General features: G+C 51.3%; 7 protein-coding genes across 7 annotated transcripts; 3 read left to right on the forward strand and 4 right to left on the reverse strand.

Moving 5' to 3' along the window:
- Positions 1 to 599: 599 nt before the first annotated feature.
- JCM6883_004319 (uncharacterized protein) lies at positions 600 to 2,538 on the forward strand (the record flags this gene model as incomplete). The annotated part of the gene is made up of 8 exons (XM_076633035.1): positions 600 to 657; positions 723 to 904; positions 969 to 1,913; positions 1,975 to 2,079; positions 2,147 to 2,158; positions 2,221 to 2,298; positions 2,360 to 2,405; positions 2,492 to 2,538. 8 exons carry the CDS (start codon positions 600 to 602, stop codon positions 2,536 to 2,538), a joined length of 1,473 nt encoding a protein of 490 aa, XP_076486949.1.
- A 126-nt stretch (positions 2,539 to 2,664) lies between these two features.
- JCM6883_004320 (ER membrane protein complex subunit 8/9 family protein) lies at positions 2,665 to 3,440 on the forward strand (the record flags this gene model as incomplete). Its single annotated transcript, XM_076633036.1, has 4 exons — positions 2,665 to 2,847; positions 2,917 to 3,063; positions 3,128 to 3,169; positions 3,231 to 3,440. 4 exons carry the CDS (start codon positions 2,665 to 2,667, stop codon positions 3,438 to 3,440), a joined length of 582 nt encoding a protein of 193 aa, XP_076486950.1.
- A 194-nt stretch (positions 3,441 to 3,634) lies between these two features.
- On the reverse strand, positions 3,635 to 5,133 carry EAF3 (Eaf3p; the record flags this gene model as incomplete). Its single annotated transcript, XM_076633037.1, has 8 exons — positions 3,635 to 3,719; positions 3,782 to 3,866; positions 3,943 to 4,115; positions 4,184 to 4,272; positions 4,332 to 4,433; positions 4,510 to 4,843; positions 4,936 to 5,027; positions 5,119 to 5,133. 8 exons carry the CDS (start codon positions 5,131 to 5,133, stop codon positions 3,635 to 3,637), a joined length of 975 nt encoding a protein of 324 aa, XP_076486951.1.
- Positions 5,134 to 5,775: 642 nt separating this feature from the next.
- JCM6883_004322 (uncharacterized protein) lies at positions 5,776 to 8,904 on the reverse strand (the record flags this gene model as incomplete). The annotated part of the gene is made up of 8 exons (XM_076633038.1): positions 5,776 to 6,381; positions 6,460 to 6,685; positions 6,757 to 7,053; positions 7,123 to 8,063; positions 8,131 to 8,205; positions 8,268 to 8,621; positions 8,702 to 8,732; positions 8,804 to 8,904. The coding sequence occupies 8 exons, from the start codon at positions 8,902 to 8,904 to the stop codon at positions 5,776 to 5,778; spliced, it is 2,631 nt and encodes an 876-aa protein (XP_076486952.1).
- A 125-nt stretch (positions 8,905 to 9,029) lies between these two features.
- Positions 9,030 to 9,862, forward strand: ESS1 (peptidylprolyl isomerase ESS1; the record flags this gene model as incomplete). The annotated part of the gene is made up of 4 exons (XM_076633039.1): positions 9,030 to 9,042; positions 9,178 to 9,606; positions 9,673 to 9,753; positions 9,819 to 9,862. 4 exons carry the CDS (start codon positions 9,030 to 9,032, stop codon positions 9,860 to 9,862), a joined length of 567 nt encoding a protein of 188 aa, XP_076486953.1.
- A 329-nt stretch (positions 9,863 to 10,191) lies between these two features.
- On the reverse strand, positions 10,192 to 11,858 carry JCM6883_004324 (uncharacterized protein; the record flags this gene model as incomplete). The annotated part of the gene is made up of 7 exons (XM_076633040.1): positions 10,192 to 10,488; positions 10,577 to 10,641; positions 10,700 to 10,820; positions 10,887 to 11,004; positions 11,065 to 11,128; positions 11,232 to 11,610; positions 11,679 to 11,858. 7 exons carry the CDS (start codon positions 11,856 to 11,858, stop codon positions 10,192 to 10,194), a joined length of 1,224 nt encoding a protein of 407 aa, XP_076486954.1.
- Positions 11,859 to 12,043: 185 nt separating this feature from the next.
- On the reverse strand, positions 12,044 to 13,751 carry JCM6883_004325 (uncharacterized protein; the record flags this gene model as incomplete). Its single annotated transcript, XM_076633041.1, has 2 exons — positions 12,044 to 13,093; positions 13,155 to 13,751. 2 exons carry the CDS (start codon positions 13,749 to 13,751, stop codon positions 12,044 to 12,046), a joined length of 1,647 nt encoding a protein of 548 aa, XP_076486955.1.
- Positions 13,752 to 14,583: the final 832 nt, after the last annotated feature.

A 14,583-nucleotide genomic window follows, 5' to 3' on the forward strand; every position in this document is an offset into this window, starting at 1 on the left:
TATTGTTGCGAGAGAGAGTTTGATCAAGAAACTGTCGGGAGACGAGGTTAGCGCTTCGTCCAGACGCGTATGAGCTCGAGCGGCGCACTCACCTCTACTCCGGTTCACTGACTCTTCGTTGAGTGGATTTGGCGAGGTCGAGGCGTGAGGACGAGAAGAGAGAAGCAAGGCGAGGGATTCGGCTGAGGATTTCGGCGCATGAACCGGGGTTTCTTGCTTGCTGAGCAGACGTCGGAGAGCACCGTGAGATCTTTTGCGAGCTTGCTGCAGGCGATGGTGAAAGCGCTCCAGCGGGACGAAGAGGAACGAAACGAACCCTTTTCTTCTTGAACTTGTCGCCCTTCACGCCCTTTCCCCTCTATTCTACGTCCTCTAGCGACGCTGCTCTTCACCAGGGATTAGGTTTTCATCGCTCTGGAGTGGAGACGATGAGAGAGGGACTGTACTGCAATCCGCGGAGTGAGCACGGGGAAGCAGGGACCCTCTCTGTTTTCCAACGAGCACCTTGCGGCTCTCGAGTCCTTTGCTCTTCGTGCGCTCTTTTCCGTCACTCGATACAGCACTCATCGCGATCTGGTCAAGCGAAACCAGCTAGAGCAATGTCAAGATACGCAGATAGACGGAATCCACTTCCTCCTCCCTCAGCTTCCTCTCGTTGTGCGCTCTCAACACTTTCCTACTGATCTCTCGTCCCGCTTACAATCGTTACCTATGCGACACAGACGAACGACAAGAGAGAAGCTACAGTCCTCAATATCCATCGCAATCCTACCGCGGAAACGAGCCTACACGAAGCTCAGGATTGTCGAGGGAGCCTGTCACCTTGAGCGGAAACGGGTGGGACGACTACGAAGACGGAGAAGATACTGTTGTCGACTCGTACGTCAGCACTGTCGTCAGTACAGTGAGTCCCGGTCTACCTCTGCCTCGATTTTCGATCTGAGCTAAGTCACCAATCTCGTGAATAGGCGGTTGGTACCGATCTTTCGAGCCTGAAGCCTCCGACGAGACGTCGTTCGGTTTCTTTCGGAGCGAACGAAGTTGAGGAGTTCAACGGGAGTGAGGCGCCTGATGCGATCGAACCTGCTCCCTCGCGTCAAGGAAACCGCACCCCTCTACCTCCGACGAACGGTGCCCTTCTTCGAGCAGTTCCGGTGGATCGACCATCCTCTCGACTCGCTCAACAAGAACAAATGGGTCGTCGCTCACCTGCGTCAATGGCGATGCCTCCTCCTTCTCTTGCCTCGACGCAAAGAGTTCCCTCTCGTTCTTCGTACCCGGACCCTCCTCGCCAAGCTCCACCCCAGTACTCTGATAGTCGACTACAAGGACTCGACCACTCGCGCTACAACCGATATGGTGATGAAGTTTTCGAGGACGACGGAGGTCCTTTCGAAGACAACGACGACGAAGACGCGTTCACGGCAGTAGGAGATTCAACGGTCGGTGCAGACTCTACAGCTGGCACCGGAGTCGCCACCGATCTCTCCCTTGACTACGATAACAACCTCCGTCGAGCGTTAATGGAGGATAACGCGCGACCCTCTTTCCCTTCGATGCGAACTTCCTCGGCACCAGCCCAAATTCATCGTCCAGGTTACTCTCAATCGTACGGAATGACATCTGCTTCCGGATTTGACTCGTCCTACTTTGCTCAACCCGATCCTAGCGAAATCTCCGCATTCTCTTCGTCGAATGGAGGAGGAAGTGGACAAAGCTTTGGCCGCCTCGCACCTCCAACTTCGATGCCTCGTCCTCGTTCCACTGGATCGGTTCCGGATAGGATGGAAGTTGATAGCGGTCTTTACTCGGATGGAATCAGGAGAGGAAAAACTCCAACTCAGAGTCTACCTCCGAACCCAGCTCGACCTGAAGACTCTCCAGTCGAAAGGGAACTCATCGCTCTTCTCAAAGTACGTTCGGCCGCTCTTTATTCAGTATACACAGACTGACTAGAGGGAGGACCGAACGTAGGAACTGCAATTCTCGCTCGCGTTGAAAGATTTCCACGACACGATGGGAGTCGGAGTCGAAAGAACCCTCGTCGCCGAGGATGGAAGGGGTCATGCCTACTGCAAGGTGAGTAGTGTCTTACCTTCCACCAATTGCGATAGAGGCTAACCACACCCTTTACGATACCGAGTAGATTCACTGCAAAGTGAGCTTTTCCTCAAACCCTTCCCTTTCGTTCTTGAGCTTACCTCTGCGCGAGGCCCACAGAAACTCCCTCGACATGACGATATCGTCAAACACCGTCACCTCCGCAAACACTGGATCCCTATAACCGGATCTTCTTGGGTAATTTGCTCCTTTTCGAGTTTTGCGAGACTTTCGACTAATCTCTCTTTTGGCGCCCCAGGAATTCCGAACGCCCTCGCACTCCGTCACCTGCGTCTTCAAGACTGGTGAGTTCCAATCGACCTGATTGCGAGACTCGAGGTACTGACAAGTGAAAGCTTTGTGCGAATCATTCTTCTCGCGAACCCTTTAGCTGCGATTGCCGCCTACGAAGCTCAGTTCACCACCTCCCGTCATTGATAGTTCTCTTCTTACCTGTAATTCACCTCTTAGCTTGTCTCGACCATGCATCCTCTTAAGCGAACAGCTCCTGTCAATGCGTGCGAGAGAGAGTCTGCGCTTCCTCCTCTTTCAACATTGACTGTCATGTCAAACTACACGCTCTCGACTCGTGCGAGTGAACTCCTAATCCTACACGCCGCCAAACACCCAACTCAAACTGTCTGCGGCTTGCTCGTCGGTTCTTCCTCCAACTCGATCTCGGATGCGATCCCGCTCCTTCATCACTGGACAGAGTTGAGTGCAATGATGGAAGTAGCTTTACAACTCGTATGTCCACCCTTCTGTCATGTCCAGAGTCGCCTAATGAGGTAGCTGAGAGAAGCATTGGTTGTCCAGGCAGAGTCGAGTGTCAAACAACAAGGGAAGGAGATCTTGGGGTTGTATATCGTGAATTCACGGATAGGAGATATGTCAGTACCGCTGGGATTAGGCAAAGTAGCGGATTCGATCGAGCGGGAGAACAAGAACGCCGTGGTTTTAATGGTTGGTCTCTCTCTCGCTCAGTAGCGCTTGCTGGACGGTTACTGAACGAATCGGAGGCGAATAGATTGACAACGAGAAGCTCAACTCGGATCAATTACCTTTTCTCGTGAGCGTTCGCGAATAAATCCTGTCCTACATTTTCGCTAATCCGCTTTGCCGCCCTCCAGCTATGCTCGAAGCATTCCTCCCGATCAATCTGGACCCACTCCCCCTCAGCGAGTCTGAATCTGGATCTGGACCCATCTGCACTGAACGCCTCAATTCGGAATCACCTCGAATCGAATCGACAAAACCTCGTCGGAGATTTCGATGATCACCTCGAAGACGCCTCTATTGACTGGCTCACAAACTCGAAACTCTCGGAACATCTTGCTTGAATAGAATTGATACCCCCTCCGCATGTAGACTCGATACCCCCTCTCCTTTCTGTCTGGTTGATGTGAGAAAACGACGAAAGAGTAATGTTGGCAAAACAAGGGAGACGGAATCGAGAGAGACTACATGAAACGCGAGCGAGAGAGAAGGACAGGGAAAGCGAGAGCACGGGTGACATCAGGGCGAGACGACAAGATCATCCTCGGTTGTTGTTTTGGTATCCCGAACTCGTTCCATTGTACTCTTTCACGAACAGTACTCTTCGATTCAGATCCATCCATCTATGTGCGACAGAAATTGTGAGCACGGAGCAGTGTGAGAGAACGGCGCGAAAAGAACGCACGCAAGGAATTGAACCATGTTCTCTTTTAGCACGCTCATTGATTCAGGGTCGAGGGAAGTAGCCGCTAGGAGTTCAGGTAGATTGACTGTCGATCACCGAAAGTGGGTGAGCGAGAGCAAAGGCGAGAGAGAGATATCCCGGGAAAGGGAGAAAGAGCTCACCGAACAACCGTAACAAGTGTTCACCTCCATAAACCGAACTCATCTGTTTGTCCGTTCCTTGTAGTTTCTTGTACTGTTCTTGGTATTGACCACGTTCGAATCGGTATAAAAGGTTGTTTCCGAGTGCTTTGTTGAAGTAGAGACTGAGTCCTGCGGCAATCTCGGCAGCTAGTCTGCATAGAGTTTATCGACGAGTCAGCGAGGAATTCAGTCTGATCTGAGACCAAAGAAACGGGCTCACCGTCGTTTATCATCCTCTTCGTTTTGCAAGTATTTGAGCCATTCATCGAGAATAGTATCGACGTTCGGCACTCGTGGTAGAGGAACAAGCTGGGAAGATCCGCAGGTCAGTGCGCTTCCTTCAGACAAACAGAGAGACGTTTGCGAACCTGTTGATTCTTCGTGATGGCTTCCCAATCATCGACAAGTTGGGTTTTCAGGTTGTCGGGAATTGAGATCTTGACTTCCCGTCGACTCATGTACTCATCCTCCTACGGAATGACCGAGGAGCTCGCTGCCAGTCAATGTGCAGTCGAAAAGAGGCAAGAAAAAGAGAATGGAGCTCACTCCTTCACCTTCCCTCCCTCGCTTCATGTTCCTCTTCCCCTCATCCGCCCTCCTCATCGACGCCATCCCTCCTCCTCCTCCCAACACTGACGGACCCCCAGCTCCTCCACCCAACGGTCCACTCGGTCCCGTCGGAAGTCCGCTAACGCTCGACGTTATCGATCCCGATACTCCCGCCGCGGCGTTCTTCCTCGCTTGTTCAGCTTCCAACAACTTTTGAGCTTCTCGTTCGGCGGCGTCTCGGGCTCGTTGTTGTTCGATCAGGGCTTTCTGTTTTCGGATATTCTCTTCGTTGTATTTGTTCAATCGATCTTCTGGAACCCATTCATCCCATCTACCCTCGTCACACGCAGTACGAGTCAAGCATCAGCTCACTACTGCTCCTACAGGAAGGAGTGACGAGAGAGAGGGAGAAAGAGGACGAACGTTTGTTTCCAACCTTTATAATGAACGAAATAATGAGGTCCAATCGCTCCATTCTTATTCATCGCTTTCGTCCACATTTCCGCCTTCAACACCTATTCACCCCATTTCCCATACGATTAAAGCATGGAGAGGAGTGAGCGTTCGACGCGAGATGGAAGAAAGAATGTGAGGATGTAGATGTACCTTGGCTTCATACATCAAGGGACCGTGGAAACATAAGGCCTTTTCATTCTCTGCGTAAGGGAGCTTCGACCTGCGAGAGAGAGATGAGAGAGGGGAGATGAAGAGAGAGTTCAGTAATTGATCAAGAGGATTCGGCGGTGAGCGATCATCGGAGCGCGACTAGACGATGGTCAGGATATAGACTTACATGTCGGGCTACGCTTGTCAGAGGAGGAGACGCGCGCGCGAGGACGAGGTGAAAGGAAAAAGGGAGACCAGCTGAGCTGATTCGTTTCGCGCAGGCGGCAGAATGAGTCCGAAGCGGTTTCTTCTCGCGTTCGACCCTATGCTCGAGGCATTACAGATCAGAATCTGCTGCTCGATCGCCTAGCGAGGCGTCCGAAAACTCGCGTGTACTTCCGCTACGACGCTGCGTAGACAACTCTTGAACGACAAAGTTACTGCAAGCGGATGAGGAAGTTCTAGTAGGAATAGAAACGACACATTAGGAGTACGTATATAGTGAAAGGGAAAGGGTATCAAGAAGTTCCTGCAAGAAGGAGAGGGTAAACTAGACACGGAAAAGGGGAGGAAAAGTTTCGGGTTTGAAGTCCTCTCCATCGCGCGAGAACGGTTGCGGACGCCTTCCTCCTGATGGTACTCGTACGATAGCGCGTATCAGATCCCCCCAAGGATAAGTTTCAACTGCTCGGGACCCAACAATTTCTCCAATTCCGAATAATCCATTCCTCCAACTCCCGCCGCCGGGAACCCCCCTGGTCCCTGTCCCTGTTGTCCCTGTTGCTGAACGGGTTGAGGCTGGGGTTGAGGTTGTTGCATCTGCATCATCTGAGGTGAAGGGTTCAAGTTCGGATTATAATTAGTCGTAAAGGAAGATTGAGGGAACGCGTTATTCTTTGCGCCGGCGAAGGGTTGAGGAGCTGAAGAGTACTGCTGCTGCTGCTGGGGAAGGTTCGAAGTAGGGAATGAAGCGGGGGATGCAAACATCCCAGATTGGGCTTGAGCAGATGGAGGTCTCGGTTGCTGCTGAGCGTGATTCTGAGACGGAGGAGCAATCGATTGTCCTGTCGAAGTTCGACTATGTTGTTGCGGATCTTGTTGTTGCTGAGCGTTGTTCGAGTTGGAAGAGGAAGAGGAGGAAGGTTGAGCCCATTCGGCGGGAAGAGGAATTTTGGCGAAAACGATCGCGAGTAGTTTGTTTTGATTCGGAACGGCGACGAGGACGAGTCCGTTCGAAGAGCCCGAGAATCTAACGATACCGCACTATACGATCGCGAGCTCAATCGAATCAGCTCTTGCAACGGGAAGAATAGAAAGAAGGAGAAGCTAGTTTCGACTCACGTTTGAACGACTTTCGATAGATTGAGCAAACATTGTATAGAGCGCTTCGTTGTTGTGACCATTCTGTTTCAATTTCTCGACGAGTTCGGGAGGGAGGGCCGAATTCGACATGGGAGTTAGACTGATCGCAGGTAAATTGTTCTTCGTCGCGAGCTCTTGGAGGACTTGCATCTTGAGCTGAGATAACGAGTTGATTCGGAACGTTGGAGGTAGTTGAACTTCCGCTCTGTGGTCAACAACCTCAACGGGTCAGTTCTCCGCCGGGACGAGGCGAACTGAATCGGAGAAGTGACGCACAATTCACGAGCAGCCGACGACTGCATCGGTGCCGCCTCACAATAGATTGTAAAATCTTTCCTCGCCCCCGAAGCTTCCGTCAAAGCCCACGAGATCGCTCCTCTCCAAATCGTCTTGTGAGGAACTGAATCTTGACGTTTCGGCCCCGGAGGAGGTTGCTGAGAGTTCGAAGGATTGTTCGCGGTAGGTTGACGAGAATGAGAAATTTGAGGAGAGATATTCAGTCCGAGTCCTGAACTTTGAGCGTTTTGTTGCTGTTGTTTCGCGAGTTCGTGTTGATGCATTTTCAACCTTTGACTGGACGCAATCAATCCCGTGACATCAGCTCATAATCCGAGCAAAGGTCTCGAGTAAGTAGATACGCACTGATTCGCTAAATCCTGTAACCTCCTCACTTGTTTCTGTCCTTCTTCCTCCGCCATCATTCCCGCTTTCACCTTATCCCTGATCGCACCCAAATGAGCTTCAATCTTGACTTTCATCTCGTGTGGGATCGCTGGTAAGGCATTGATCTGTTGAGGAGTCATCTGTGCGAGTTCTCTCGCAATGTTCGCCGTATTGAGATTATTATTCGGATTGTTCGGGTTCTGATTGTTCTGATTCGGTGGTAAATTCGGTTGATTCGACGAACGAGGGGTCATCGATTGAAGTCCGTTCGAGGATTGACCACCGTTAGCGGATCGTTGAGCAGCTTGATATGCTGAAATCGCGGCGTTTTGGATATCTTGAGCCGAAGGAGGAGGTTGACCACTCTTTGCCGCGACAGCTTTCATCTCCTCAACGTAGCGTTGGAGTGATTCGTTCGTGAGGGTGGAAGGGAGAGCAGGGGCCATCGAGGGAGAAGCGCTCGGTCGTTGGAGAGGAGACTGAGTATTCGATTGTAGGTTCGAAGGGGTTGGGATCGTTCGAGTACTCGTAGGTGGAGTAGGCTGCTGTTGAACTCTGTTTCCAGTGAGGAACGCTCCAGCTGGATTCGGAGGTGAGTTCGCGGGGAGAGTTGCGGCGGAGGATGAAGGAGTCGGATTCGGATTCGGTTTCGCTTTCTTCGCTGCACCGTTGTTGAGGACGGGACTCGAGGGCGCTGCTCTCTTCGTATTCGTTGGTGTTTGTACCGATGTCGAAGGAGGCTGAGAAGCTTGAGCAGAATTGGCTTGAGCTTGAGCTTGAGCTTGTTGAGCTGATCGATTCGTGTAGAACCCGATCAAGAAGCAGGTGTGATTCGGAGCGAGGAGAGGGAAAGAAAGTCCAGAGGGTGTCGTCGAAGAAGTCGAGTTGTAGATGAGATGAGGAGGGAATTTTCCCGATGACTGCGAAAGGAAGAGCAGACGAGTTAGGTCTCGCTGGTGCTAGTGTTCGGCAAGGGTCTTGCGTTACCTTTCTCCAGAACGCTTCAAGATTCGGCGTTGAACCCAGTGAGATCAGGGAGAAGAGAGTCGTGCAATGAGTTCCCTATCGAAAAACGAGTAACAGTTAGAACCGGCGCCGAAGCTGGTCCGTTCTAATCGACTCACCTTTGTAAAGTTGCTCGCGAATGTCTCCCAATCCTCTTCATTCTCCCCTGGATCTTCTCCCCATGACACCTCGTCCCTCCCTGGATTCTCGACGTCCGTCCCAGAAACGACGACAACATATTTCGGTAGTTGTCCTCTCCCTTCCCCTCCCGCTCCCGCCAATGCACCTTGTACTAATCTCCTCCGTGCGAGTTTGATCGCTTTAAGCATCCCTGTTGTCGATTGCCATAGAGTCGAAGCTGGTCTGGTGGGGCGGCGAATGAAGGAAGGGAGGGAGGAGAGGAAAGTGCTCGGTGGGAGGAAAGGGTTGATGGGGATCGAATGAGAGGTCGGAGTGACGCAGGTGATAACGATCTACGAGAGGGGAGAGGGCGTTGAGAGAGGGATATGAGCAAACAAGAATGCTCGAGTGTGAGAAAGGGGGGGTCGCTCACCTGAGAATGAGGATGCAGTAGCTGTAATGACCTGTTGCAGCGTAGAGTCAGCAGGCTACTCTAAGCCAGACGAGAGGAGAGAGGAGGAATGAGTCGACTGACTGAATGATCTGCGATGCGTAAGGGAGCAAGATTGACTCGGGTGCGTTCGATACGATCGCGACTGGTACCAGGTTCTTCTTCTCTGGTGCTGCTGGCGGCATCCTCAACCTCGTTGTCGCGAAATCAAGGGGGATTCGGTCAAGAAACACCTTCATCAAACCCAAACTCCGAGATTACGTTTCTTCCCTCTTTCCCCTCTTCTACACTCACTAAACTCGAGACTACAATGTCTGATGTAAGTTTCCGACTTCTATCTCCAAGCGTCAGCAACGAGCTGACCTAATTCGAGGAAACTAGTGGGGCACGTCAGAGTTCCCTCTCTTCTCACCTCCCTCCCTCCAGCCTGTGACTAACCCGAACCCGTGTGGACACAGAAATTCGATTCTCGAACAGTCGCAAACGCGCTTACTTCTATAACGCCTCGACTCAAGAATCCCGCTGGGAAGTTCCTGACCAACTCTCGGACTCTGATCTTTCGACTCTCCCCGGTGCTCAATACCTTTCCGGTTCTGGTGGTGGATCTACATTTGGACAATCATCCTCTTCGGGAGCGGTGAATGGAGGAGGAGGAGGAGGGGGAACGAATCGAGTTCGAGCGAGTCATTTGTTGGTTAAACATCAAGGAAGTCGTCGACCTTCGAGTTGGAAAGATGCCAACATTACTCGAACGAAAGAAGAGGCGATCGAGATCTTGAAGGGACACATGAAGACGCTCAAGGATCAACCGGAGTTGACGAAGGCGTTTGCGGATTTGGCGAGGACTGAATCGGATTGCTCGAGCGCGAGGGATGGAGGTGATCTAGGTCAGTCACTTCCTGAGCTCGACCTTACGCATTGCTCCGTAGTAGGCTGACATCCACAGTGACTAGGTTACTTTGGTCGCAACCAAATGCAAAAACCTTTCGAAGATGCCGCTTTCGGACTCCAAGTTGGCGAGATGAGCGATATCAGTGCGTTACTCCCTGCTGAAAACCACTGTCCTGAGCCCGAAACTGATTCTCATGTTGCATTGCAGTCTCTACCGATTCGGGAGTTCACATCATTCTTCGTCAAGCTTAAAAAGCCACGCCATCTACCTTCGTCCCGGCTCTTTTTGTCTCTTCCCTTCTCTCGCTCGTCTACATCAGTATAACGCATCGTTTCTCTCCTTCTTTTCACGCCTTTTGAAATTCAAGTCTCCTCGTTACGAACCTCTCAGAGAATCGATTCAGAAGAAGAGGAGAAACGAACGACTGAAATTGCTAGAGAGAACGAAGATTTGCGAGGAGAGAAGGAAGTAATCAGACTGCAGAAGAAACGAGAACAACGAACGAAACGATACGAAGAACTAGGGGTTTGCGAGAGGGAAAAGTACAAACGAGGGAACAGGCAGAAAAGACAGGGAGGAATCATTGCGGCGGTGGAGGGTTGGCCGCGTTAAACGTCGAAGTCGAAGCATCTCCATTCCGAGCAGCGGGTTGGGGAGCGAGTTTGAGCGGATCTTCGACTCCAGTCGGTAGAGGTAATTTACATTTCCTGAATTTCGAATGATCCACCGTCGTCACGTCCTGAATGCCAACGAGTTGCAGTAGGTACCTCGCGCAATAGAGTAACTCGATATCGGTCGATACGTTGTCTCGAGACAAAGCGTCTTTGTAAGCGTGAACCTTGATACCATTCCGAGGATTCATCGCGAAATTTCGAGACTGTTCGAGTGCGAGGGATAGATAGTGGCGATCTAGGTCAGTCCCGTTGCCTCACGCTTGCAACACGTTGATCGGAGCTGGTACTGACTAAATCGTCGATGTGAACCGTGTTTTGTGCAGAATAATGTTCGGGAAATTTGGACCAGAGGATACCTGCGGACATGAGACAATGAGCGACCCTTGTCTCGAATTGAGGAAAGAGGAAACGTACCGAGAGCTTTGACTTCATGTTTGAACGGTTGACCTTTTCTTTCACTGTAGACTGAGAACATTGGTTTCCGATCGATCGTAGTGACAACTGGGTAATCTCCCCTCTTCGAAGGTCCGATAATCTGAGTGAATTAAAGAGCTCTCAGTTCAGTCTCGAGGACGGAGAACTGAAAAGCTCGTCGACTCACATCGAGCTCGACGATCTTTTGTTCCAACCATCTCCAACTCGTTTGAGACCAGATGACGATGTCGTAATGAGGAGAGATGAGTCGTAGGAAGTCGTGTAGGTACGGTCGCATGAACATTCTGCGGAATTGTCGAAAGGGTTAACCGTCTAATCGCTGGTTGACACTTCGCAGACCTCACTGTGTCGAGAAGTTGGGTTCCTTCCATAGAGACGTATCGAGAATGCATCCATCGAGATCGAGAACTGTCGAGCGAGGGAAGAAGTCGTCCATCAGCAAAATTCAAAATTCGAGAAATGGCTTCTCTGAGCTTTCTTCGCGGTATCTGAGTGGAATTATGCAACTCACCTAATAGTTTCTTGCCCTTTCTAGGTTCCCTCATCTTATCCAACTGTAAACCATCCGCTGTTTCCTTCAACTTCCTCCTATTCCTGATAGATTCCATAGCTTTCAACGCTTCTCTCGTCGCAGCTCCTGCACTCGCGTAATCGATATCCGGTTCATCCCCCGTATTGATCGGTCCAATCTCTTTATGTTCATCTCCAACCGCCGTACCAATCATCATGAACTCTTTCTTGCGATTCGTCGTCGTCGAGTTTCGACCACCTAATCCGAGTTTAACGATTTCTTGATCATCCGCTGGTAGTTTCCCTTTGATCAATCCGACTAATTTCATCCGATCTGGTGGGACTCCCGTCAAAGAGAATAGAATCGCTTTCAAGTCGCCCTACAACTCGCGCACAAACAGTTCACTGATGATCGATTTCAACTCGACGTGTTAAAGGTGGGACGTACGACTGTATCGGATTCTGCTACACTCAGGTCATAGGAGACATTCCTCCATTTCATGACGAGTTCGTAGACGAGTTCGGGAGGGAGATCTGCATCGGGTTGAGGAGAGGTAGTTGAAGTGGGGTTGACCGTGAGTGATCCTTCGGCTGCTTCCATCTTTTGTGTTGATGAATCGATGTCCATGATCGAGGTTGCGAGGCGAGATGAAGAAGTGGAAAGAGGAAGGAGAGAGAAAGCGACAAAACTTTCGCAAGAAATGCGGGTTCGCACAACTTTCGCTCTCCCGTGTTTGCTCGTCTCTCGCACTCTACCTAATGAGGAGCAAAGAGAAAAAGAGTTTGCACAACAACACACAAAACAACCAAACACTATTTACGACCTTTCTTCGCGCTGTTTCCCCCTTCCAAAGCTCCCTGACTCGTCGCACTCGTCGACGTCGACATAGCTGCGCTTTCCTCCCTCTGTCTCTTCTTCGAACTCCCACTAGGTGCGACTCCCGATAACAAAACTTTCGAATCGTCCGCGGAGAAATTGATGAACGAAATCGGTCCTTTCACTTTTCCTCCCCTTCCTCCTCCTCCGCCTCTCGATTTGGTAGGAGATGAAGACTCGCTCGAAGGTAATCTGTAGCTCCCTTCTCCTGGTCCTGATCCTGCGCCGAATCCCCTTGAACGGATTGGTGAAACTGGAGAAATCGGAGCATCCTCATTCCAGTTCGAGTTCGTCGAAGAGGATGAAAACATTCTCGCCACTGGAGGGGTAGAGTAGGGAGGAGGAGTCGAGAAGTGTTCTTGCGGGATGAAAGGGGGAGGGTAACCGACTGGTTGATTCGAACGAGAGGGAGAAGAAGAGGAGGAAGGAGGAGTAGGGAACGAAGCGTATCCGTATGCAGGGATCGAAGGAGTCGTGACGAACGTACGAGGGATCGTTGCGTCTACTGAGGAGCCGCGTCGATGGAAAGGTCGGTAAGGAGGGTAAGTGTTTGAAGAGAAAGAGGAGGAAGAATAGGAAGGGGTGAAAGGAGTCGAATATTGAGCGTTTGGGGGAGAAGGAGAGTAGTAAGGTGCGAAAGTTGCAGAAGGATCGACTTGAGGAGAGGGAGGGGCAGATTTGGGTCGTTCGAGGTCGTAACCGGGAGAAAGGAAATATTGAGGATGATGCGTTATCGACGAAGATCGATTGTGACGGCCGGATTGCTCGGAATGGGCGTATTGTCGGTACTCTTCCTCGCTGAGTAGGACTCCAGAGACGTTGTAGGTTTGACGAGGAGGTTGTCCGGCGACGGGAGAGCGAGAGGGAGGGGAAGAAGTGCTCGTGAGGGTCAAGGGTTGCGAACGAGGAGGCAAAGAAGTTGTCGGAGACTGTTCGAAGGAGCCCATAGCATCGGGGCCGAGCATTTCCTTCATATCTTTCAGGAACTGTCGAGGCAAAGACACATCAGAAACTCCGAGCTTGAACGGAAAAGAACTTCAAACTCACCTTGTCAACGTCCTCTGCCGAAGCCTCGCCTTGCATTCGATGAGAAGACGGATCTGACATTGAATAGCTCATCGAAGTTTTCCTGCTCGACGGATCCGAGTGATCTGACCCGGAAGCGATGCTGTCGAGGCGAGTGAAAGATGATCCCGATCCTCCATTGGCGAAGAACGCAGGCTGAGCTGAAGAGGTACGTCGGTGGAACCTTCGAGGGTTGTCGTGAGTAGGAGTTTGCGGATAATCAGGGAGAGGATAGACTGAAGTACTCGAAGGCCGTCGATAGTAGTCGAAAGAAGGGTAAGATTCGTCTCGTTGAGGAGGCAACGAGGTCGCAGGCGAGAAGGGAGAATGGGAAGACCACGAGCCTTGGAGCGGAGGAGGTCGATTCGAATCAAACGAATCGAGGGCTCCTGAACTCCTCGCACGACGAATTCCTCCTCCGGGTGGAGAGAGCGTCGATGTTTGTGGTACTCCAAGTCTCGTACTCGACGACATTGACTGAGGATAAGGGTAAGGGAGGCTGTCGAATGGAGAGGGGTTGTGGAATGTCGACGTCGACGAGGAGTCGAACGGTCGAGGTGGCCAGGTAGCTGAGGTCATTCTTTGAGCCATTTCTTCTTATCAAGGTTCGTCGGACGTCGGAGAAGGAGGTGGGGCGGAAGACGAGGAGAGCCTTGTCTTGACAAGGACAGTGCGAGCGAGATTTGAGAGTTCGAGTATGGGTCGTTCGACGACGATTGGGGGGGAGTCGAAGAGGAGAAGAACAAAGAAGATAGAGATCGAATGGAAGGAAGAACGAGAGGCGGAATAGATTGGAAAGTTTGAGTCTAACCTTGAGGAGGCAATTCGAGCCAAAGCGTTTCTCCCAATCAGGCAAAGTTGGCGAAGACAGACAAAGAGAGAAAAGACGACCGCCTCGCATCCTTGATGAACCCCGAGTAAATTGCATCAGTCTCTACTTTGACGAGGATGGCTGCGTCCTGCTTCTTGCAATTCCGACGAGTGAGGCTCGATTGCGGGAGAGGGCTGGCGATATTTGCGATTCGCCATCTATCTCCATCTCCCGGCCCTCTCTCGTTTTCTCCTTCACCCTGTTCTTCTAATCTTCCTCTTCACCTCGATACCGTCGTTTCTGGCATCAGTAAGACGAAACGAGATGTTGAAAAGGGGGCCGTTTCTTGCGATCCGGTCCTTTCGAGTTGGGTGGACACGACTTGATCTCCGTCGATATGTTGCTTGTAGCTGTCAAATACAACCTCCTTCAGGCTCCCGTACGTGTGTCGAATCGAAGAGAGACGCGAGTGAGAGGACTCAGAGGAGGGAGAGGGAGATGGCTTGAAATGTCTGTTTGAATGCCGATCGTCCGGGACAATGAAGCTCGGGCATTGTCGTTGCCTACGAGTCCACAAGCGACTGTTCGTCCTACAAATGT

The sequence above is a fragment of the Sporobolomyces salmoneus genome (assembly GCF_050403485.1).
Source record: "Sporobolomyces salmoneus JCM6883 DNA, S_salmoneus_JCM6883_v1_ctg33, whole genome shotgun sequence".
NCBI classification, from domain to species: domain Eukaryota; kingdom Fungi; phylum Basidiomycota; class Microbotryomycetes; order Sporidiobolales; family Sporidiobolaceae; genus Sporobolomyces; species Sporobolomyces salmoneus.